The sequence below is a fragment of the Narcine bancroftii genome, chromosome 3 (genome assembly GCF_036971445.1).
Source record: "Narcine bancroftii isolate sNarBan1 chromosome 3, sNarBan1.hap1, whole genome shotgun sequence".
NCBI lineage: Eukaryota > Metazoa > Chordata > Chondrichthyes > Torpediniformes > Narcinidae > Narcine > Narcine bancroftii.
In genome coordinates this window covers 248,273,110-248,297,113 of record NC_091471.1, presented here as the reverse complement: position 1 = coordinate 248,297,113, position 24,004 = coordinate 248,273,110, and the positions used below count along the sequence as shown (strand labels likewise).

Genomic DNA, 24,004 nt, shown 5'->3' with positions numbered 1-24,004 from the left:
GAATACTCATTTCCAGAAGTCAGAAGGTTGAGAGTGCATCTGAAGAGGAGGTGCTTATTTTAAGTGGACCAATTAATTACAGCATCTTTCTTATGTGATCCACAACTATCACAAAAGCTCTCAAGTCTTCAATAAACCGGATGCTCTTTATGAAGATTTGCTGTGGATAGGTAGCTAGTTATTCTCACTCCACACCATTTAAATGTTTTGAGGCCAATCCATAACAAAATAGGATACAAAATATAGTGGGAGACACATGGATATTTAAAATAATTTTCATTACTTTGGACACTTTAAACTTACTTTGTTGATGGAATAACCACTGTTGTATCTTCATCCACCTCCTCTTCCATTTTAGTCAGTTCCTTCCCAGACTTCTCAAGCTCCTCCAGCTCTTTCTGCAACAATGTAACTTCTATACATTAAAGAAAATAATAAAGTATAGTTGATTGTTGTAAATTTACTTTTGTTTTTGTGGGAAACAAACTCACTTAATGATTTTCTAAAGATACAAACAAGACTGATATTTATATAATCCTTATTAGACTAATTGTGGTTTCAGTGCAATTCATAAATTTGCTGATGACAGTATTGCTGGCCAAATAACGGGAAATAATGAATCAGGATACAGGATGGAAACACTGTTGTAACATCTCTACTTTTTCAGCAGGATTTTACAAGAACAAAAAATTCTAATGCAGGAAATTCAAATAAAAACAGAGGATGCAACCAATGCTCAGCTAGCCTAGCTGGATTGAGACACATTGGTTTGAAAGGAGTGGCTGGATGAGTTGTGGATAGCGCTGAAGGTTGACGTCAGTTACAACAGGATATAGACAGGATGCAGAGTTGGGTGGAAAAGTGGCAGATGGAGTTCAGTCCGGATAAGTGTGAGGTGATGCATTTTGGAAGGACAAACCAGAAGACTGAGTACAGGGTTAATGCTCGGATTCTTAACAGTGTGGAGGAACAGAGGGTCCTTGGGGTTAAAAACTATACATCTCTCAAGTTTGCCATACAGATTGATAGGATAGTTAAGCCGGCCTGTGGTACGTTGGGCTTCACTCGTCAAGAATGAGTTCAAGAGCCATGTTGCAATTTTACAAATCTCTGGTGAGACTTGGTTACCTCATTATAGGAAGGATGTGGAAGATATGGAAAGGGTGCAGAGATTTACCAGGATATTGGCTGGACTGGAAAACAAGTCTTAAGAGGCAAGGTTAGCAGAGCTAGGAGTTTTTTCTTCAGAGTGAAGATGGATGAGAGAAGACTTAATAGGTCTGAAAGATTCTGAAGGGCATAGACAAGGTGGACAGCCAGCACCTTTTTCTCCAGGTGAGAGAAGCAAATACCAGAGGACATCTGAAGGGAGGAAAGTTTAGGGGACACATCAGGAGTTTTTTTTTTAATGTAAACACAGTTGTAGGTGCTTGAAATACCTTGGCAGGAATGTTAGTGGAGGCTGGTTTAGTGCTTTTTTTTGGTAGGAATATATAGGTTGGTACAATACAGAGGACCAAAAGTTCTATGAAACTTCAGTTTTATAAACGATAATTTCCATCTGCAAACATAGTGGCAGAAAACAAACTTGAATACTTGTTTATTGAAGTGGTTTAATTTTGCATTAATTATATTAAAAGTTGATTTCCAACTAGAAAAATAAAGGAATTTGCTAGCTACTGTTTCAGAAAACAAGATACAAAGGATATTCCAGTTCTTCTTCATTCTTTGAATTACGTTCCTGAGTCTCTTTCCACTTTTTCTTAATCTTCTTTAACTCCAGAAAACTTTTCTCTTTTTCTTCTCCAACTTCAATAAGCTTCTGTGCCACATGCTCCTGTGATTGTTGGACCTCTGAAAATATCAAAACATGGACTCTACAATCTCACGCTTCGCAGAGAAGCCACATTCATTTCCAAAACATTTTTTAAAAATTAGGCAATTATAGTATGAACGTTGTCCTTTCCACTGCAAAATAATATTCACATGAAGCAGGAATTGATCTAGAGTTAATAATATCCAAAAAAAATCATTCACCCAACAATGAATAGTAGGAAGAATCATTGTAACTTAAGTTTCATTCATATGAGCAAATGTCGACAAATGGAATTAAATCAAATACAATAAAGTTTGTCAATAATCAACAACGAGTTGCATTTCAGAGACTAGTTAAAAAAATTGTGATATGGTGCAAGAATAACAATAAGTGTCTCTCAATATGGACAAGATGAAGGATATAATTGTAGACTTCAGGAGGACCAAGTACAACCACCCTCCACTACACATCAATAACTGTAGTAGAAAGAGTGGAGAGCACCCAGTTCCTTGGAGCCCACTTAACAAGTGACCTACCCTGGACACATCCATCGCCTCACATGCCATAAAAGTGCAACGATTGCACTTCCTGAAAAGACTGAAGCAGGCAAGGTTACCAGCCATCATCATGTCAACCTTCTACAGCTCTATTGAGAGTATCCTAGCCAGCTGCCTCAGTATGGTACAGTTGTTGTAGAGAATTTGATTGAAGGTCAATCGACAGGGCCACAAGAGTGGCATAGTGATCACTGCGGTCTCTCCCCCCCACCATCAGCATGATCTACCAGGATAGTTGTCTGAAGAGGACGCGCAAAATCATTAAGGACCCCTACCACCCCCCCACACACAGCATCTTTCAACTACTTCCATCAGGAAAAAAATACAGGAGTATCAGAGCAGTACCACCAGGCTGAGAAACAGCTTCTTCCTATGGGCAATGAAAATGCTGAACGACCAAAGCAACTGCTCACACTAACCCTCCAAAACTACAATATTCACCAAACAATATTTATTTATCCTTATATATGTACATTTGTCCTGCATATGTATTGTTTATCTGTAACGTCATGCCTGTTTGTGTGTGCACATTTTGCAGAGAACCAGAGAACACTTTCAACAGGTTCTACTTGTGCAACTGGATGATAATAAACAAAGAATTTGCTGGCTTCCAATCAATTTTTTTCCCCTCAAGATATATGATCAATTCCTGGTTAAGTTTCCCATCAGAATAATAAAGGAATCGAACATGACTGCACACAAAAATCAAAGCTTCAGAAGGTCCAGATTCAGATGCTTGCTACTTTTCAAACTTTTCCGAGCTTACAAGTTTGCTCATCTTACCTCTTAACTGCTGCTTCACAGACTTTTCCATTTCCATGTAAATATTCACCATTTTTGACTGATAATTCATGGCATTCTGCAAAAGTGTCTCCGCATGACAATCAGAGAGGACAATCATGAGTTCTTCCATTAATGGCTTAAAATCCTGGATCTGCATCTCCATCTTTGCAATATGCAACCTGAAGACAGAAGGCAAAAAGAACTTTATTTCCAGTTCACTCAAACAAAAACAAATTGGGAGCAATGGTGCTTATTTATTCCATTACTGTCACTCTGCGAGTCAAATTTATTATCACCCGATTACACAGGTAGAACTTAACAAAACAGCGTTCTCCAGTTCTCAATGCAGAGATATAACCTCTGGATTCATACAGACAGACAATACATATGCTGGGCAATTTTTACATACAAATAAATAAATACCAGATGTTTCATGATTCCCAATGAGCAAGAATGAAATTTAATGTTCCCATAATTGCATATCTCCCATTCTATCATCCTCTATATGGAAGAGATGACCTAGGAAAAAAAAAATCATCTTCCCTTTTTAACATCGTGGGGACAAAGGACCAATACCATTCTTGAGGTACTGAGAGGGGAGGAGAGATGCTCCACACCATTCCTGAGAGGGAGGGGCACATGACCGCGCACCATTCATTAGGTACCTAGGTGGCGGGGAACTCCCCCCACCGTCCCCAAAGGGAGAGGGGGGCATTCGTCCCCCACAAACCCTGGGAGGGGGGCCCAATCTTCCCTGTTGTATAGTCAGGACTATTTTGTAATGGCGTAAGAATACACGCTTCTCACTGTAGTGCACCACTGTGGGGCGTATGTATACGAGTATGTGTGAACAGCTTCCTGAGATGGTGGAAGGCATCAGTAAATAAAGTATCTTCTGTTATTTGAATCTTACATCTCCAAGTTAACAGAGACACGGTGACAGCATTATAAAAGAACAGGAATTAAAATTAATGCAGACAAATACATTATAAAAGAGAAGGAATAAGAATTCTTCAGAATGGTGTACACTCCTGATTGGGTACAACCAAGCCCAGTAAAGGTTAAATCCATTGCTGAGATGGAGCACCCAAAGGACAAAAAGGACTCAAAAGTTTCCTTGGGTTGGTCTAATACAAGAGTTCCTTCATACCACATGTCAGACTACACAGCAAACATCAGAGAGTTGCTGAAGGAAGACATGGAATTTCAGTGCTCACCATCACATCAGAGAAGTTTTGACGCGCTCAAAGAAATAATATGCAGAGAAGTGGAGTTGGGATACTATGATAGAGAAAAAGCCCTCATTCAGCAAGTAGATGCATCTAACAGAGGCCTCAGTGCAGTATCAGTACAAGAAGGAAAACCAATAGCTTTTGCCTCAGAAGCACTAACAACAGTGGAGACCAGATATGCCAATATTGAGAGAAAGCTGTTGGTAGTCATATACAGATGCAAAAAGTTTCACAAGTTTCTGTATGGAAGAAAGTATAGAGTGGAAAATGATTATCGCCCACTGGAACACATCCAGAGAAAGAATCTAAACAAGGCATCAGCTAGACTGCAGATATTACCATAAATATTTGTCTATAATGCAAAAAAATTCCCCCTTTTCCCCCTCAAAAATAGGGGGAGGGGTCGCATTATACACGAGAGTAAAAAATTTTTTTTAAATTTCTGCAGGCGGGCGGTAGTCGGCAGCGTGACTTAGGCAGTCGGCCAGGTGAGCAGTAGTCGGCAGCGCGAGTCGGGCAGCTGGAGAGACGCAAGCACGACTCGGGAGGTTGGGTGAGCGGAGACATGCCAGCGCGACTCAGGCGGACAGAGACGTGAGCAGTGACACCAGCGCGACTCAGGCAGGTGAGGGGGGTCATATTATACACGGAGGTAAAATTTTCCCCTTCAAAAATGGGGGGGGGGGGGGGGTCACATTATACACGAATATTTACGGTACTTCTATGACTACAATGCTATGACTTCAACTTAAAATACATACCAGGCAGAGATGGTGCTTGCTGATACCTTGTCACTTTTCCCAAATGAAAAATATGAAATGGAAGGCATGGGAATCAAGATACATCGTCTCGTCAGTGTAACCAGTAATAAATTAAGCCAGATCAGAGAAAAAGCCAATAAGGACGATGTGATGCAAATGCCTTCTCAACAAGTAAAATACAAGGGTGGCAAGAGAGGATAAAGCAGATACAGCCTTCAATATGTCAATATTGGTCTAAAGAAAAATGGCATATCAATGGAGAATGGTGTTCTGCTGGCTGGATCAAGACTAATTATACCCAAAACAATGCAGAAAGAAATTCTGCACAAAATTCATGAAAGTCACATGGGAATGGAGAAATGCAAACACACAGCAAAGTTAGCCATGTACTGGACTGGTATATATTTTCTTCTTTTCTTTCTTTGGCTTGGCTTCGCGGACGAAGATTTATGGAGGGGGTAAAAAGTCCACGTCAGCTGCAGGCTCGTTTGTGGCTGACCAGTCCGATGCGGGACAGGCAGACACGATTGCAGCGGTTGCAAGGGAAAATTGGTTGGTTGGGGTTGGGTGTTGGGTTTTTCCTCCTTTGCCTTTTGTCAGTGAGGTGGGCTCTGCGGTCTTCTTCAAAGGAGGCTGCTGCCCGCCAAACTGTGAGGCGCCAAGATGCACGGTTTGAGGCGTTATCAGCCCACTGGCGGTGGTCAATGTGGCAGGCACCAAGAGATTTCTTTAGGCAGTCCTTGTACCTTTTCTTTGGTGCACCTCTGTCACGGTGGCCAGTGGAGAGCTCGCCATATAATACGATCTTGGGAAGGCGATGGTCCTCCATTCTGGAGACGTGACCCATCCAGCGCAGCTGGATCTTCAGCAGCGTGGACTCGATGCTGTCGACCTCTGCCATCTCGAGTACCTCGACGTTAGGGGTGTGAGCGCTCCAATGGATGTTGAGGATGGAGCAGAGACAACGCTTGTGGAAGCGTTCTAGGAGCCGTAGGTGGTGCCGGTAGAGGACCCATGATTCGGAGCCGAACAGGAGTGTGGGTATGACAACGGCTCTGTATACGCTTATCTTTGTGAGGTTTTTCAGTTGGTTGTTTTTCCAGACTCTTTTGTGTAGTCTTCCAAAGGCGCTATTTGCCTTGGCGAGTCTGTTGTCTATCTCATTGTTGATCCTTGCATCTGATGCAATATAAAAAGACATTGAAAATATGGTGGCTATGTCAAATATGCCAAAAGTACAGAAACACACAAAGAGGAAATTATTTCCACAGGCCATGGCACACAGTGGGAGCAGACATTCACTGAGAATCAAGAGTGGTATTTAATTGTTACTACTTTAAGTTTCCATTCGTCAAAAGGGTGAAAGACCTGAGAGCATCAATTGAACCTTAGAAATGAGAACACTCCTTGCTGAACAAGGATACCTGAGCAAGCAATATGTGACAATGGAACATAGTTCACGTCACAAGTATTCACTACATCATCCCCATACTACCCCAGAGGTCATGGGTTCATTGAAAGACAAATGCAAACTGTGAAATGCACATTAGTTAAGTGTCGCGAAACAAAAGACCCATACTTAGCTCTTCTATCATTACAAACAACATCTTTAAATACTGACATGAAGTCCCCGGCAGAACTTTTAAATGACAGGAGTTATAAAACAACTCTGCCAATCAAAATACACTTTCCAGAAGACCAGGAGGAGACCAAAAAACTGGTTGAAATGCCAAGTACGCCAGCATTATAACAAACATTGCCAGAACTCTTCAGAGAGCAGCATATGCATATTCAAGAGCCGATGTTGAAGACATGGACCCCAGCAAAGGTCATCAGAGAAGCTGAAACACCAAGATCATATGCTGTTAAGACTCTGGCAATCAGCTGAGGAGGAAAAGAATTCACATTCAACAAGATGTGATGAAGCAAAGCTTTAATACAAGCAAACCCTGCAACACCAATATCAAGTGAAGAGACCACAACCACTAATACCAAAGCACCAACACAGCAGTTGTCAGGTGAAGCACAACAAACAACATTACCTACACCAGCAACAGAGAGCCCAACATTTGCAGCCAAATTCAGATAGAGAATCAACATACTGACGCCAGTGCAATACAAGAACTATTTAAAAATATTGGAACTAGTGCACAAGTTCAGTTACTTAAGTTGCACTGCAAAGAAAGCGATAAAGAACACTAAATTTATCTTTATCTTGAGAAGGATGGATGTATACAGTCAGGATAATGTGAACTATTTTGTAACCATGTCAGAATACACCCTGCTCATTGTAGGGGCATATGTGCGAAGTTTCCTGAGATGGTGGAAGGTATCAGTAAATAAAGTCTCTTCTGTTATTTGAATCTCACATCTCCAAGTTATTTAAGAAGACTCCCAAATAACAGAGACATAACAGTCCTCCACCATCCCCAGGAGAAGGTTCGTCCCCTGGGGGGTGGGGGGGAGAAGGTTCGTCCCCTGGGGGGTGGGGGGGAGAAGGTTCGTCCCCTGGGGGGTGGGGGGGAGAAGGTTCGTCCCCTGGGGGGTGGGGGGGAGAAGGTTCGTCCCCTGGGGGGTGGGGGGGAGAAGGTTCGTCCCCTGGGGGGTGGGGGGGAGAAGGTTCGTCCCCTGGGGGGTGGGGGGGAGAAGGTTCGTCCCCTGGGGGGTGGGGGGGAGAAGGTTCGTCCCCTGGGGGGTGGGGGGGAGAAGGTTCGTCCCCTGGGGGGTGGGGGGGAGAAGGTTCGTCCCCTGGGGGGTGGGGGGGAGAAGGTTCGTCCCCTGGGGGGTGGGGGGGAGAAGGTTCGTCCCCTGGGGGGTGGGGGGGAGAAGGTTCGTCCCCTGGGGGGTGGGGGGGAGAAGGTTCGTCCCCTGGGGGGTGGGGGGGAGAAGGTTCGTCCCCTGGGGGGTGGGGGGGAGAAGGTTCGTCCCCTGGGGGGTGGGGGGGAGAAGGTTCGTCCCCTGGGGGGTGGGGGGGAGAAGGTTCGTCCCCTGGGGGGTGGGGGGGAGAAGGTTCGTCCCCTGGGGGGTGGGGGGGAGAAGGTTCGTCCCCTGGGGGGTGGGGGGGAGAAGGTTCGTCCCCTGGGGGGTGGGGGGGAGAAGGTTCGTCCCCTGGGGGGTGGGGGGGAGAAGGTTCGTCCCCTGGGGGGTGGGGGGGAGAAGGTTCGTCCCCTGGGGGGTGGGGGGGAGAAGGTTCGTCCCCTGGGGGGTGGGGGGGAGAAGGTTCGTCCCCTGGGGGGTGGGGGGGAGAAGGTTCGTCCCCTGGGGGGTGGGGGGGAGAAGGTTCGTCCCCTGGGGGGTGGGGGGGAGAAGGTTCGTCCCCTGGGGGGTGGGGGGGAGAAGGTTCGTCCCCTGGGGGGGTGGGGGGGAGAAGGTTCGTCCCCTGGGGGGTGGGGGGGAGAAAGTTCGTCCCCTGGGGGGTGGGGGGGAGAAAGTTCGTCCCCTGGGGGGTGGGGGGGAGAAGGTTCGTCCCCTGGGGGGTGGGGGGGAGAAGGTTCGTCCCCTGGGGGTGGGGGGGAGAAGGTTCGTCCCCTGGGGGTGGGGGGGGAGAAGGTTCGTCCCCTGGGGGTGGGGGGGGTGGGAAGGTTCGTCCCAGGGCGGGGAGGGGGGGGAAGGTTCGTTCCTGGGGCAGATGATTCCCGATCAACCAACAACTGTTCCGCGGGTGCCCTCCCCCTCTGGGTTGAGGGGAGGGGGAGGAGGCCTTATGCCGACCGAGGTGCTTACCCGCGGCGTCTTCTGCAGCCCGACCCGTCCGCGCGCCGCGCAGCCGTTCAAACCTTCGCGCCCAACGTCTCTGCTGGCAAGGACCCCTCAGGGCTGTCTATGGAACTGCCGCCTCGGGATCTGACAAAGGTCAGCTGCGTGGCCACGATTTTACCTGCTGTGTCCCCAGCTGGTTTTCTTGGGCTGTGAGTCGCATTCAGGGGGAGGGGGGAGACAGGGGAGGACAGAGGAGACAGGGGAGGACAGGGGAGGAGAGGGTGAGGGAGAGGGGGAGGAGAGGGAGGGAGGGGAGGAGGAGGTGGGAGGGGGGGGAGGGGGAGGAGGAGGTGGGAGGGGGGGGAGGGGGAGGAGGTGGGAGGGGAGGAGGAGGTGGGAGGGGGGGAGGGGGGAGGGGGGGAGGGGGGAGGGGGGAGGGGAGCACAGAAACAGACACTTCACGTCTCAATGGTCAAAGGTGCTGGAGAAACTCAGCAGGTCGTACAGCATGCATTGGTCCCTCTCTCTCCATCATCCCAACTAGATCCTCCCCTCCATTCAGTTCCATCTGGTCACTACACCATTGTGTAGTGAAATACAAAAGTCTGGATTGCAGTATCTAGAATATAAAGAAAGCCTGAGTAGTCGGGGTCTTTATTCATTGGAGCGTAGAAGGTTGCTGCAATTATTTGCCATTTAAATGATAATCTGATCTTCCATTTTTGCCTTCCAAATTGGATAACCTCACATTTATCAACATTGTACTCCATTTGTCAGACCCTTGCCCACTCACTGAATCTATCTATATCTCTCTGCAAACTCTTTGTATCCTCTACATAATTTGCTTTTCCACTCAATTTAGTGTCATCTACCAACTCTGTCCCCTCTTCTAGATCGTTAATGTATATCGTGCTAGATCGTTTATGTATATTGTGAACAGTTGTGGGCCCAGCATCAACCAGAAAAACATCTCTGAATCCCAACTCTGCTTCTGCATACTTCAGTGCTTGTAACGTGTTTCAGAATGTACTTTGCTCATTAAGATTTTTTAAAAATGCAAATGAAAATCAAAACACATTAGATGCTAGAAATCTGAAATTATAACAGAAAAAATTGGAAACATTCAGAAACTTTCGGAAATAAGAAACATTGTCTGTTTTGTGAATACAGTAAAACCAGCACCTTGAGAATCACTCTTACAATCCCGAATTGATACACCTCCATTATGAATAAACAATTTAAAAGTCAAAAATACTATGCTATTACTAACACTGAAACATGCATGAAAATATAAACTTTAAAGCATTAACTTTATTTTCAGTCACATTCTTTGACAACATTTAACCTTTGCTGTGTAGCGGCGGCTACACTGCTAACTGAAGAATCGCACAACCAGATGAGTTGAGTTCAGTGAGCAAAACTGGTTTATTGCAGGCCGCCTGGCTGGTCTTATACCCCCAGCCCGGACCTGGCTGAGAACCACACTGGGGGGCCCCGACGTCACCGAGGCATCATGTGGGTCACCTAGCATGGGCTTCTGAACCCTGTGTCGAGGACAGGAGGAATCCCCTGACGGTGGCATTTTGGCCAGCTACTCCGCCGCGTGCGTGACAAGCAGGGCCAGTTCGCCTGCCTAATGGTGTACCACCACACAGCCCCACCCCAGAACCGGTGCCAGTCCTTTTTTGGTGGGCGGCTTCGCATCTTGGGTTGGGCCACAACTCGTGGCTGGGGTCAAGGTGGGCTGGCTTTAACCTGTCCACCGTAAAAGTGGATCCTGAACACTGGACGACTTTGTACGGCCCTTCATATGGTCTTTGTAGAGGTGCTGTGGATGGGCTCCGTCTGATAAAAATGTACTCTGCGGAGTACAGCTCGCTGGGGATGTAAGAGGCCCGTGTGCCGTGTCTGGGCGGCAGTGGGGGTGTGAGGGAGTCAAACTGGGCCTGGAGGTGGGGAAGTAGACCGTGTGGTGACTGCTGGGGATTGTGAGGTGCATTGACAAACTCACCGGGTAGACCAGCTCAGCTGATGACACCTGTAGGTCTTCTTTGGGTGTTGAGTGGATGCCCAGGAGCACCCAAGGCAGCTCGTCCACCCAGTCGGGGCCGGTGAGGTGGGCCATAAGTGCTGACTTAAGGTGGCAGTGAACGCTCGTCTAGCCCATTGGCCTGTGGGTGATAAGCCATGGTGTGATGTAGCTCGATCCCCAGCCTGTTGGCGAGCTGTGCTCAGAGCGCAGAGGTGAACTGGAAGCCCCGATCACTGGTGAGGTGGTTCAGGACACCGAACCAGGCAACCCAACCATTCAAAAGCGCTTGGGAACAGGAGTCTGTGGAGGCATCTGGCATCGGAATTGCCTCGGGCCAACGAGTGGTGCAGTCTACCACTGTGAAAAGATAATGGTTACCTCGGGAAACGGGTAAGGGTCTGACGATGTCTACGTGTATGTGGCTGAACCGTTCCTGGACGTGTTCGAAATCTTATGGGCGCTCTGGTATACCTTGGAAAGCTGGCAATAGGTGCATATTCTGGCCCAGTCTGCAATCTGCTTCCGAAGCCCGTGCCAGACGAAACGTTCTGCCACCATACGGACCGTGGACCTGATGGAAGGGTGGGAAAGGTCATGGATATGGTGGAAGACTTGCCTGCGCCACTACTGGTGAACCATGGTCGCGGGATGCCGATGGAGACATCACACAGGATGGCGACCATGTTGTCTTTCCCCACATTGTGCGAATGTCGGTGGTGAACTCTGACACGGAGGAGAGGTGATGCTGTTGGCGGGGCGACCAGGGATCTCTTGCCATAGCGAGCGCCTGAGTGAGGGGTTTGTGGTCAGTAAAAATGGTGAAAGGCCTCCCCTCCAAGAAATAGCGGAAATGACGCACCTCCAGGTACATGCCCAGCAACTCACGATCGAAAGCACTATACTTGTGCTCTGGCGGGCGAAGAAGTCGGCTAAAGAATGCCAGTGGTTTCCACTGTCCGTTCACCTGCTGCTCCAGGACGGTGCCGACGGGTGTGGCAGAGGCATTGATGGAGAGTGCCATATGTAGGTTGATGCATGGGTGGACGAGCAGGGTAGCCTTTGTGAGGATATCTTTCATGACTTCGAATGCCCTGCTGGCCTCTGGAGTCCAGGCGAGTGTCTTGTCTTTGGCCACAATGATGCGCGCAGTGCCTGGAATGAAGTGGTTATAGAAATTGACCATACCCGTGAACTCCTGTAGCCCCTTGAGGTTGTCCGGGCAGGGGAACTCTCTGACTGCAGCGACCTTCGTAGAGGCAGGTGTAGCTCCTTCAGCCATGATGGTATGGCCCAGGAACTTCATGGACTCTTTCCCGAACTGGCACTTGGCCAGATTGATCATTAGGCCAAAGTCGACCAGTTAGGAGAAGAGGATGAATAGGTGAGACTTGTGTTGTGCCCTGTCTCTGCTAGCGACAAGGATGTCATCCAGGTAAATTAATACGAAATTCAAATCCCTGCCCACGGTGTCCATAAGGCGCTGGAAGGTCTGGGTGGCTTTCTTAAGCCCAAACAGCATGTGTAGGAACTCGAACAAGCCGAAGCGGGTGATGATGGCTGTTTTGGGTATATCCTCGGGGTGCACCGGGATTTGGTGATACCTGCGCACCAGGTCGACCTTGGAGAATACCCTCGCGTCATGCAGATTGGCCGTAAAGTCCTGGTTGTGAGAGATCAGGTAACGGTCAGGTACTGTTGCGTCGTTAAGCCGTCGATAATCTCCGAGGGGCACCAGCCGCCAGAAGCTTTCGGGACCAGGTGGAGTGGTGAGGCCAAGGGCTGTTGGAGCGTTGAATGATCCCCAGCTCCTGCAGATGAGAGAACTCTTCCTTCGCTATCTGGAACTTATCTGGCGGGAGCCGGCGTGCCTTGGCTTGGACCAGCAGGACTTGGGTGGGGATATAATGAAACACCCCGTGGCGTGGTGAGGTAGCAGAGAACTGCAGCTTGAGGAGGGATGGGAACTTGTCCAGGATACGCTGAAACTCGTCCTTGGGCGTGCTGACCATTGCCATCTGCGGCTGCTCTGTGCGGGAGGCATTGAGACGAATGGATTGGAAGGTATGGGCATCTACCGGTCACCTACCTCGAATGTCGACCAGGAGTCGATAGGCGAGGAGGAAGTCGAAACCCAGGATGGCAGTTGGGAGGGACGAAACAGTGAACCTCCATGAGAACTTCCGCTGACCGATCTGGAAGTGGATGGTCTTGTCTCCATACATTTGGATCTCCATCGAATCGGCTGCATAGAGGGGAGGTCCTCGAGGTCGGTTCTGGGACTCGATGGCTATGGCCGGGATGACACTGATCTGGGCCCCGGTGTTGATGAGGAAGCGTCGGCTGCTGACTGAATCCTGCAGGTAGAGAAGGCTGTGTTCTTAGCCAGCCACCGCAGCCATTAACAGTGGCTGGCCTGCTAGTTTCCCTGGAACGAGCAGGGCTGACGACACTTCCGAGCCTTGGCTCCTCAACGCTGGTTGAAGAAGCAGAGGCCTGAAGTGAATGGCTTGCTTCTGGCTATGGTCTTTGAGGCCCCTGCAGGGGCCGGGTGTTCCACCGCAGCGCTAGAGGAAGGCTTGGTGTGGTCATGCCCATGATTCGTAACCTGCTGGACTGCTGAGCCCTCCGGGAATCGTTCGAGCCATAGCTCCTGAGCCTTTTTGTGACCTTCCTAGGGTCGATGAAGCTCTCCTAGGACGGTAATGGCCAGATGTCTTCAGGCAGATGGTCGAGGAAGATGTGCTTGAAGAGTGGGCAGTTGGTGTGATCGCCCATGAGCGCGAGCATCTCGTCCATCAACTCGATTGGAGTTCTGTCCCCCAAAGCGTCGAGGCACAGCATCCAAGCGGCACGCTGGGGCATGGACAGACCGAGGGAGCCAGTGAACACCCGCTTGATGGTCCCGTACTTATCTTCTTGGGTGCTGAGCGAGGTGCAGCACTCGTTTGGCGGTGGCCTGGTCCAGGGTGGCGACCATATGGTAAATCTTGGTCGAATCCAATGAAATCTGGCGGAGGTGAAACTGAGCCTCTGCGTGGCTGAACCAGGTCTCCGGCTCCTAAACCCAGAGTCAGGAAGCTTGATGGCTATAGCATTGATCGAAGGGTCGTTCATGTTGGGTTCAAAAATGTTTGAACCTGCCGGGGTCATCAATTGTAACGGCGGCTACAATGCTAACTGAAGGATCGTACAACCAGATGAGTTGAGTTCAGTGAGCAAAGCTGGTTTTTTGCAGGCTGCCTGGCTGGTCTTATACCCCCAGCCCGGACCTGGCTGAGAACCGCACTGGGGGACCCCGACGTCACCGGGGCGTCACGTGGGTCGCCAAGCACGGGCTTCTGAACCCGGTGCTGAGGTTGGGAGGAAACCCCCCCGACGGCGCCATTTTGGCCGGCTGCCCCACCAAGTGCGTGACAAATGGGGCCGGTTCGGCTGCCTAATGGCGTACCACCACAGCTGCTTTTTAAAATATCCTCGCCCTCCACGGAGTCGCCCGAAAGACAAACAATAACATTATAGATAATTAACCTCCTCCACCCGCCACCCCCAAACTGGCTCAAGTTTATAGATAAAATTTCTGAGTCTTACTAAGCAGGAATAAAGAGAAACCTTTAGAGAGACACCCCAGTGGCCAGCAGCATCATCCTAGCTCTTCATCCTAGGTGACGACATTACTGCTTCATACAACTTTATTCAAACATGAGCTATGAGCATAGCACGACCAATGCACTCCACTGACTGAATAGTTTGTATTTCATTGTAAGTTAGAGAGTTGGGCAGAAGGTGGCAGTGTGGTACCGTGAATTGTATTGGATATTATCTAAAACAGTCAATTATATATATTTACCTCCTGCTGAGTTCCTCCATTCTCAACCTTCTTTTGACTATGGCCCCCCCCTTAGGACTCTGCTCAAAGTTTATGGGTCCCCTTCCCAGTGAAGAAGTCAAGTTTAATTGGTTTCTTCCAGTGGGACCAGATAACATACCTCGTCGGATACTAAAGGATGCACAGACCAATTGACAGAGGTCTTCACAGACATATTCAACACCTCACTGCAGCAGTCCTTTGTTTCCGCGTGGTTCAAGACAGCCACCATCATCCCAGTATCCAAGAGGGCAACAATAATAGGTCTCAATGACTACCACCCTGTGGCACTGACCTCCACCATTATGAAATGGTGTCTGCTCATGGATCACATCAAAACACACTTCCCAGGGACGCTGGATCCATTTCAATTCTCCTATAGAAGAAACCATTCCACAGACGATGCTATAGCCTTGTCGCTTCACTTCATTCTGGCCCAGCTGGAGAAAGATGCCACATATGCTAGGCTGCTATTTATTGACTTCATCTCGGCATTTAATACAATCATTCCCAGAGGCTAGTAGAGAAGCTGTCCTCATTGGGACTCAACACTCCTCTCTGTAATTGGAACCTGGACTTCCTAATGGAAAGACCACAGTCTCTCTGGGTTGGTAGCAGAATGTGGAGCACCGACAAGTTGAGCACTAGTACGCTCAGCCGCTTCTGCTCATGCTACTGACCCACGACTGCATCTCCAGACCTAGCTCCAACAGTGTCATCAAGTTTGCAGATGATACAACAGTAGTTGGCCTCATCGGCCACAAGGATGAGTCACACTACAGAGAAGAGATGGAAAATCTTGTGAATTAGTGTGAGAGTTACAACCTGAGTCTCAAGGGGGACAAGACAAAGGAAATGATTGTGGACTTCAGGAGGACCAGGAATGACCATCAACAACTCTGCAGTAGAGAGAGTGGAGAGCACCAAGTTACTTGGAGTTCACTTAATTAGTGACCTATCGTGGACACTCAACATCTCCTCACTTGTCAGAAAGGCACAACAGCAACCACACTTCCTGAGATGACTGAAACGGGCAAGGCTACCAGCCACCATGACATCAACCTATAGGAGCTCTATTGAGAGCACCCTGGCCAGGTGCATCACAGTGGTACAGTTGCTGCAAATAAATGGATCGGAGGTCAATCCACAGGACCATAAGAGTGGCAGGATCACAGGAGTCTCCCTCCCCCATCCCCCCATCGACGTGATCGTTATCTGAGGATTTAATTTTAAAATTTAAATTTATTTTGAAATATTGACAAATCATTTCTATCCTTGGATGATTCCTGATACAATGAGTCCCTCCACCTCTTTTTCTCACTTACCATATAACTTACCATACAGATACAGCTCAGAAACAGGCTCTTCAGCCCACCAAGTCTACACTAAGCAGCAATCACCCATTCACATTAATACTATTTGATTTACTCTCCCCAGATTCTACCACTTACCCACACATTAGGGGCATTTTATCATAACCAATTAACATAAACCCAGACATCTTTGATACATAAGTCACAGTGAGAACATGCAAATTCGACACAAACAGCACCAAAGTCAGGTACAAACACTGACATCGTGAGGCAGGGGTTCTTCTAGCTCCAACACTGCCACTGAGCGACACAGGAGGAGATTTCTCAACGGCCAATTTTGAATGGGCTGATTTTACCTGCACGAGGTTGGGGAATGCACTTCGTTTCCATGCACAAAGATGGAGGAGAAGACCTGTTTGCAGTCTGTTGTCCATGTCCTTCAATATGAGAGCATGTGCATGCGAACAACATCAGATTCACTTTGGTACCCTGTAAATGAATAACCACCTTTTGCTGCTTGTCTTCTGACTAATGGGATGTAGCTGTTTGCTGTTGGCTCACATCGTCACAAAGCGGACAGGAACAGACGGGAAATGAGAAAAGAAAGACGAAAATTAACACCCTTGACAGTGACACATATTCCAAGATTCGAATAATACTCCTGATGATCCTCACAAGTATCAGATTCTTTTGTTTTACTCCATCATCTGTGAAAATGCTCATTTTAACTTAGTCTGTTTTATGACAAAAAATATAAATTATTTTGCTGCTGAGAAACACAGGATATTAGTTGGCCTGGCCCTTTAAGACTAGAAACTATTCTAAATAAGGACCTGGTCAATGAGAGGTTGATTGTTCTTGATTAAAGCAATTAGCAGGGTAGCAGATGGATATCAAAATAGAGAAAAAAATTCAGTAAGTGGTGTGAACCTTTCTTTTTCAGAGCTTTTAATACTGGAATGTGACTGATTCAAATTTTTCTAGAGGGAGATTTTCTTTGCTCCTTTCTCTGTCAGCACCAAGATTCTGTACTGAAGCTCCAGGAAATATTTACGGATCCACATCAGAATCTCCATCACTTTTCAATAAAAATATTATCGGTAATTTAAAAATAACTGGATACTCAAAGCTACTGCACAAGTTAGTAGTGTTGTTAAGAAGGCATATGGTGTGTTGGCCTTCATTAACCATGGGACCAAGTTCAAGTGCTGTGAGATAAAGTTGCAGCTATATAAGACTGTCCTTAGACCCTACAATTCTGGTCACCTCACTACAGGAAGAATGGGGATGCTATTGAGAGGGTCCAGAAGAGATTCGCAAGGATGCTGCCTGGATTGGAGAGCAGCCTTATAGTTTGAGTAAACTTGGTGTTTTCTCGTGGGAGCTTTGGAGAATGAGGGGTGAGATAGAGGTATACAAGATAATAGAGGTATTGATTGTGGGGATGGCCAGTGGTTTTTTCCCAGGGTTGAAATGATTAATGCAAAGGGGCATAGTTTTAAGGTGCTTGGGAGCAAATATTGGGGGGGGGGGGGGTGAATGTGGTGCACCATCAATAACTCCAAAAGATTGTAGTTATGCAAAACTGATAGGCTTTTATTCACTATAGTCTGGCGCCATGCCTATGCTCGTTGACTGCCCTGAACTAAGGGGGGGGTGCTGCAGGAGTCTGTAGGAGGGGCCACAGGTGCAGTCAGCCAATGGGTGTGCTCAGACAGGTTAAACATACAACAGTAGTTTACCACAGAATACAAGAGGTAAGGTTTTCACACAAAAGTGGTGGGTGCATGGAATGAGCTGCCAGCAATGGTGGAGAAGACAGGTTGTAATGCGTGTCGAAAGAACCAAAGACTTGTTGATCCAAACCAAGACTTTTATTAACTAAAAGACTGGAGCATATCACAAGTAGGTCGACCAGTCCAGAATGACCTGGTCTGGCTAGGAGCAATCCTTTAAGACCTGCCAGTAGGTGTGGCTACGCTCTCAGCCAATCACAGTCATCCTACACTACCATCTCTACATATGTACATATACACATTGGTGATAGAATCTGTACTATCACACAGGTACAACAGGATCTTTTAACAGACTATTAGATTGGTACAAGGAAAGAAGAAAAATGGGTTATGCAGTAGAGAGATTGGTGACAATTTTTGGAGTAGGTTATTAGGTTGACAATTAGGTCAACACTGTGGGCTGAAGGGCTTGTGCTGTAGATTTTATGCTCTAATATAGTAAGGAAGTGTGTTGGATTGATTTATATTCCAGCCTTGGGTCCCACATTAGGTTTGGAACCAGGAGCTCTAAACCTGTGCTGTAAAAGTTCACCTGTGCCTTTTGTTGCCCCGTTATACAAGTGAAAGTACATGCTCAGAAGACACCACTTGTTAGCGCAGTGTTAATAATGATTAATGAAGCAACATCTGTTGACCCAATTGTGAGCTGTTAAAGTGAGGGGCCCTGTCCTCAAAGGGCCATTGTCCAGTAAAGCATGGCAGCAGTAAAAATATCTCTAAAGTTTGGAAATAAGGGAAGCAATGCAGATGAGGAAGCGTGCTTTCACTCACACAGAACTCACATGCTCCCTTTCCTGGACATTTTCTAGTAATGATCATTATTTACCAGTGGTTGAAATGGGAAGGAGGAGGCACAGGTTCTGCACCAGGATTGCCAAGTGGACCCCCATTCCATGGAAGAAATATAAGTGGTAGAAGCAGGTAATGGTAGTGTTTCAGGAGTTCATCTCCTTGGACCAAATTGGATTTGGTTTGACAAGCTGAGTTTTCTGATGCTACTACTGCTAACTGAGAAGGAAGGAAGATAATGTGCTGCTTCCCAGAGGGGTGTTATATATTAGTTCTATTCCATACGGTTCAGATGGGGACTGTGACATACATGAAAAGTCCACTGCAGGGAGGAGTCACGAGATGGAGTAGTGGCCGGTCGGGGAACTCCAGCCCTCTCCGGAAAAGTTTTTAAAAAACACAGAAAACACAAAGGCACAAACGCAAAAATTAAAATAAAGTGAAAGTAAAGGTGGGAAGAAAATGGCAGCGAAGAAAGAAAAGTCGAAAGCAATGGGAAGAAGAGAAGAAGAAAAGACATCGGAAGAAGAAGGTGAAGGCCTTACCGGTCTGAGGAGGCCCGCCGCGGAGAGAGAAGCCCGTTCCCTAAGGTCAGTCGAAGTCCTGAGCTCGGGACTACAAAAATGGCTCGCGGAGCCAAGCAAAAGTGCGCAACCTCCTCGAGGTTTTGTCATGCGATGCGCATGACAAAAAAAACACTGACGGGAGGGGGGACCAGCTGAGGAGTCGATCTCAACAGCTGAGAATGACAGCTACAGCACAATAAGAAGAAGAGAACATAGAAAACAATGAGAACAAGAAAGAAGAGTAAAAAGAAATCAAGGAAACAGCAGATGACCAACCCAGAGGAAGAAGAAGAAGAAGAACATAGAGAAATGGAAGAAGAAGGGAAGGGCAAGACAATGGATTTTTTTTTAAAGAATATATGGAATCAGTAAAAGAATGGCAATCACAAGAATTTAGTGAAATAAGAAGAATTAAAAGAACAAATTAAAAGAAAAAATTAATAGATTAGAGATGGTCATGTTAGATATAGGAAAAAGAGTGGACAAGATGGAAGAATGAGAAACAGCCGTAGAAATGGAAGTAGAAGACGTAAAAAGGAAATTAGAAGAATCTAATAAAAAAGTTAAAGAGACACAAGACCTGTTAGCTCAGAAGATAGATATAATGGAAAATTATAATAGAAGAAATAATATAAAGATAGTGGGCCTTAAGGAAGATGAAGAAGGCAAGAATATGAGAGAATTTATAAAAGATTGAATCCCCAGGGTCCTAGGAAGACCAGAATTACAGGAAGAAATGGAAATAAAAAGGGCACATAGAACATTAGCCCCTAAACCACAGCCACAACAAAAACCAAGATCCATTTTGGTAAAATTCCTAAGATATACAACAAGAGAAAATATATTGGAGAAAGCAATGAAGAAAATAAGACAAGACAAAGGTCAAAAAAAAATTTTCTATCCAGACATAAGTTTTGAACTCCTGAAGAAGAGAAAGAAGTTTAATACAGCACAAGCGATCCTATGGAAAAAAGGATATAAATTTATGTTAAAGTACCCAGCGGTACTTAAAATAGTTATTCCAGGGCAGCAAAACAGACTATTCTCAGATCCGGAGGAAGCATGAAAATTTGTAGATCAACTACAAAACAGACAGAGAGATGAAGACATGTAACGAGAGCAAAAATGACCACGAACTATATGTATGTGTATATATGGGTATATATATATATATATAAATATGTGTGTGTGTGTATGAGTGTATCCGTATTTAAAAGAAAAAATATAGAGTATAGATAAGAATTAATAAGGGAAAGAAAGGGAAGAGAGGAAGTAAGGAGGGAATTAAGAGAGTGACCTTTGTTATATATGAAAATTAAAATCTTTTCTGGGTGGGGCTGGGTGGGGAGGAGTTACGGTCACTGCGAAATCAGTTGACGCTTGTGAGTGAATTCGCAAATCCAAATGTAGAAGGGAGATGTGGTTGCCCGACAAGGGATAAAGGGCAACTCAGGAAGGGGAGGGGATAGTGGGGTTAAAGAAATTTTAGATAGGAGAATAAGAGAAATGTTTGATGTTTTAGAAATGTTGTCTTATAAAGTGTTCAAAACAAGAAAGCAGAAATGGATAAGAAGGAAAGGTGATGATGAGGAAGCGGAAAGGAAAGATAAACAAAGTATGAAATGGCTACGTTGAACTATATGACTTTAAATATTAATGGAATACATAACCAAATCAAAAGGAAGAAACTGCTAAATTTACTGAAAAAATAAAAAATTGATATAGCATTTGTGCAAGAAACACACTTAACTGAAATGGAGCACAAGAAATTAAAGAGAGATTGGATAGGACATGTAACAGCAGCGTCATATATTTCAAAAGCTAGAGGAGTAGCTATATTAATCAGTAAAAATGTACCAATTAAAATAGAAGAGGAAGTAATAGATCCAGCAGGGAGATATGTAATGATAAAATGTCAGATATATTCGGAGTTTTGGAATTTACTCAATGTAAATTCACCTAACGAAGAAGATCAAAAATTTATGCAAGATATTTTTTTGAAGATAGCAGACACGCAAGGGAATATACTAATAGGAGGGGATTTCAACCTTAATTTGGATTCAAACATGGATAAAACTGGGGAAAAAATTAACAGAAAGAACAAAGTAACCAAATTTATAATTAAATCGATCCAAGAAATGCAACTTTTGGATATATGGAGGAAACAACACCCAAAGGAAAAGGAATATTCATATTATTCAGGTAGACATAAAACATACTCAAGAATAGACATATTCCTGTTATCAGCTCGCATGCAAGACAGAGTTAGAAAAACAGAATATAAAGCTAGAATATTATCGGACCACTCACCCCTGATATTGACAATAGAGTTAGAGGACATCCCTCCAAGAATGTATAGATGGAGATTAAACTCCATGCTACTTAAAAAACAGGATTTTAGGAAATTCATTGAAAGACAAATTAAAATGTACTTTGAAATAAATACGGAATCAGTGAAAGATAAGTTTATACTATGGGACGCAATGAAAGTGTTCATCAGAGGGCAAATAATAAGTTATGTAACCAAGATGAAGAAGGACTACATCAGGAAACAGAGCAGTTGGAAAGGGAAATAGCAAATATAGAAAAAGAATTAGCAATGAAGGAAGACACAACTAAAAGAAGAGAATTGGCAGATAAAAAAAAATATGAAACATTACAAACATATAAGGTGGAGAAGAACATAATGAAGACAAAACAGAAATATTATGAACTAGGAGAAAAAAACGCACAAAATTCTAGCATGGCAGCTTAAGACAGAACAAACTAAGAGAATGGTATTGGCATCAAGGAAAAAAGACAAACAAATCACATATAATCCAACAGAGATTAATAAAACCTTCAGAGAATTCTACGAACAATTATATCAAACTGAAAACGAAGGGAAAGAAGACAAAATAGATGAATTTTTAACTAAAATTGAACTACCAAAATTACAAATAGAGGAACAAAATAAATTAATAGAACCATTTGAAAGAGTAGAAATACAAGAGATAATAAAAAAAACTACCAAATAATAAAACACCAGGAGAGCATGGATTCCCAATAGAATTCTATAGAACATTTAAAGACTTATTAATTCCTCCCCTCCTGGAAGTAATCAACCAGATTGATAAAACACAAAGCTTGCCAGATTCATGCAAAACGGCAATAATTACAGTAATACCAAAGACAGGGAAAGATCCACTCACACCAGCGTCATATAGACCAATATCTTTACTTAACACAGATTATAAGATAATAGCTAAACTATTGGCAAACAGATTAGCCGACTATGTACCAAAAATTGTAAATCTAGACCAAACTGGATTTATTAAAAAAAGACGAACAACAGACAATATTTGTAAATTTATTAATTTAATTCATGCGCAGTAGAAGGAAATAAAGCTCCAACAGTAGCAGTTGCTTTAGATGCAGAGAAGGCCTTTGACAGAGTAGAATGGAATTATTTATTCAAAGTACTACAAAAATTCAGTTTACCAGAAAAATATATTAATTGGATTAAAGCATTATATAAGGGGCCATTGGCGAAAGTGACAGTAAATGGATATATATCAAAACAATTTAACTTAAGCAGATCAACAAGGTAGGGATGCCCACTATCGCCCTTATTGTTCGCGTTAGCCATAGAACCACTAGCAGAACTGATAAGAAGAGAAAATAAAATAAAGGATAAAAATAAAAGACAAGGAATATAAAATCAGTTTATTTGCAGATGACGTTATAGTATACTTAACAGAACCAGAAATATCAATAAAAGAATTACATAAGAAATTGAAGGAATATGGAGAAGTGTCGGGATACAAGATTAACACAAATAAAAGTGAAGCAATGCCAATGAATAATGCAGATTTCTCAAAATTTAAGAAAGAATCACCATTCAGATGGCAAATGCAAGCAATGCGATACCTGGGTATACAAATAAATAAAAATCTCGGCCATCTATATAAACTCAATTATTATCCACTAATGAAAAAATTACAGGATGACTTAGAGCATTGGAAAGACTTACCACTAACACTAATAGAAAGGATAAACTGTATTAAAATGAACATTTTCCCAAGGATACAATATCTATTTCAGGCATTGCCAATACACTTGATGGAGAAATTCTTCAAGGAGTTAAAGAAAATAATAAGGAAATTTTTATGGAAAGGGGGGAAACCGAGGATAGAACTAGATAAATTAACAGAATGGTATAAACAAGGAGGCTTACAACTGCCAAACTTTAAAAATTATTATTGAGCTGCACAATTAAGATACCTATCAGATTTTTATCAAACAATGGAAAAGCCAGATTGGACTAGATTAGAACTAGATAAAATAGGGGAGAAGATACCCGAACATAGATTATATAAATGGGATGAAAAATTGGTACAATTCTCCAGTATTACATCATCTGCTCAATATTTGGAAGAAGATTCATGTAGAAAGGAATAAAACAAATTACCAACTACCAAAACTAATACTGACGCAAAATCAGCTAATCCCTTTTACAATAGATAACCTTTCCTTTAGAGAATGGGAGAAAAAAGGGATCAAAAGAATAGAAAATTGCTTTTCAGGAAATAAATTATTATCCTTTGAACAAATGAAGGAAAAATATAATATAACTCACGATACAGTGTTGGCATACTACCAACTGAAATCCTACTTGAAGGACAAATTGGGAAGCAGTCTGAGGTTACCAGAGGGGAGTAATTTTGAATATGTGATTACAGACACAATGATAATCAAAAAATTTATAACAAACATGCATATTAAACTACAAGAAAAGGAGAATGAGGAAACAAAT

General features: G+C 44.7%; 2 protein-coding genes across 6 annotated transcripts in view; one reads left to right on the top strand and one right to left on the bottom strand.

Moving 5' to 3' along the window:
- The window catches only part of spc24 (SPC24 component of NDC80 kinetochore complex), a 120,751-nt gene extending 111,694 nt beyond the window's left edge, over window positions 1-9,057 (bottom strand). The window contains exons 1-4 of one of the 4 annotated variants that reach the window (XM_069927461.1): window positions 8,873-9,057; window positions 3,157-3,335; window positions 1,710-1,854; window positions 304-408 (exon numbers count right to left, since the gene is read on the bottom strand). In XM_069927461.1, the coding sequence (XP_069783562.1) occupies window positions 304-408; window positions 1,710-1,854; window positions 3,157-3,319 (413 nt within the window). In that variant the 5' untranslated portion in view covers window positions 3,320-3,335; window positions 8,873-9,057. The remainder of the gene's footprint in view (window positions 1-303; window positions 409-1,709; window positions 1,855-3,156; window positions 3,336-8,872) is intronic. The other 3 variants (XM_069927462.1, XM_069927463.1, XM_069927464.1) reach the window with 3 other exon arrangements.
- The window catches only part of dennd1c (DENN domain containing 1C), a 107,645-nt gene continuing 92,593 nt past the window's right edge, over window positions 8,953-24,004 (top strand). For both annotated transcript variants that reach the window (XM_069927453.1, XM_069927451.1), the window contains exon 1: window positions 8,953-9,057. In XM_069927453.1, the coding sequence (XP_069783554.1) occupies window positions 8,972-9,057 (86 nt within the window). In that variant the 5' untranslated portion in view covers window positions 8,953-8,971. The remainder of the gene's footprint in view (window positions 9,058-24,004) is intronic.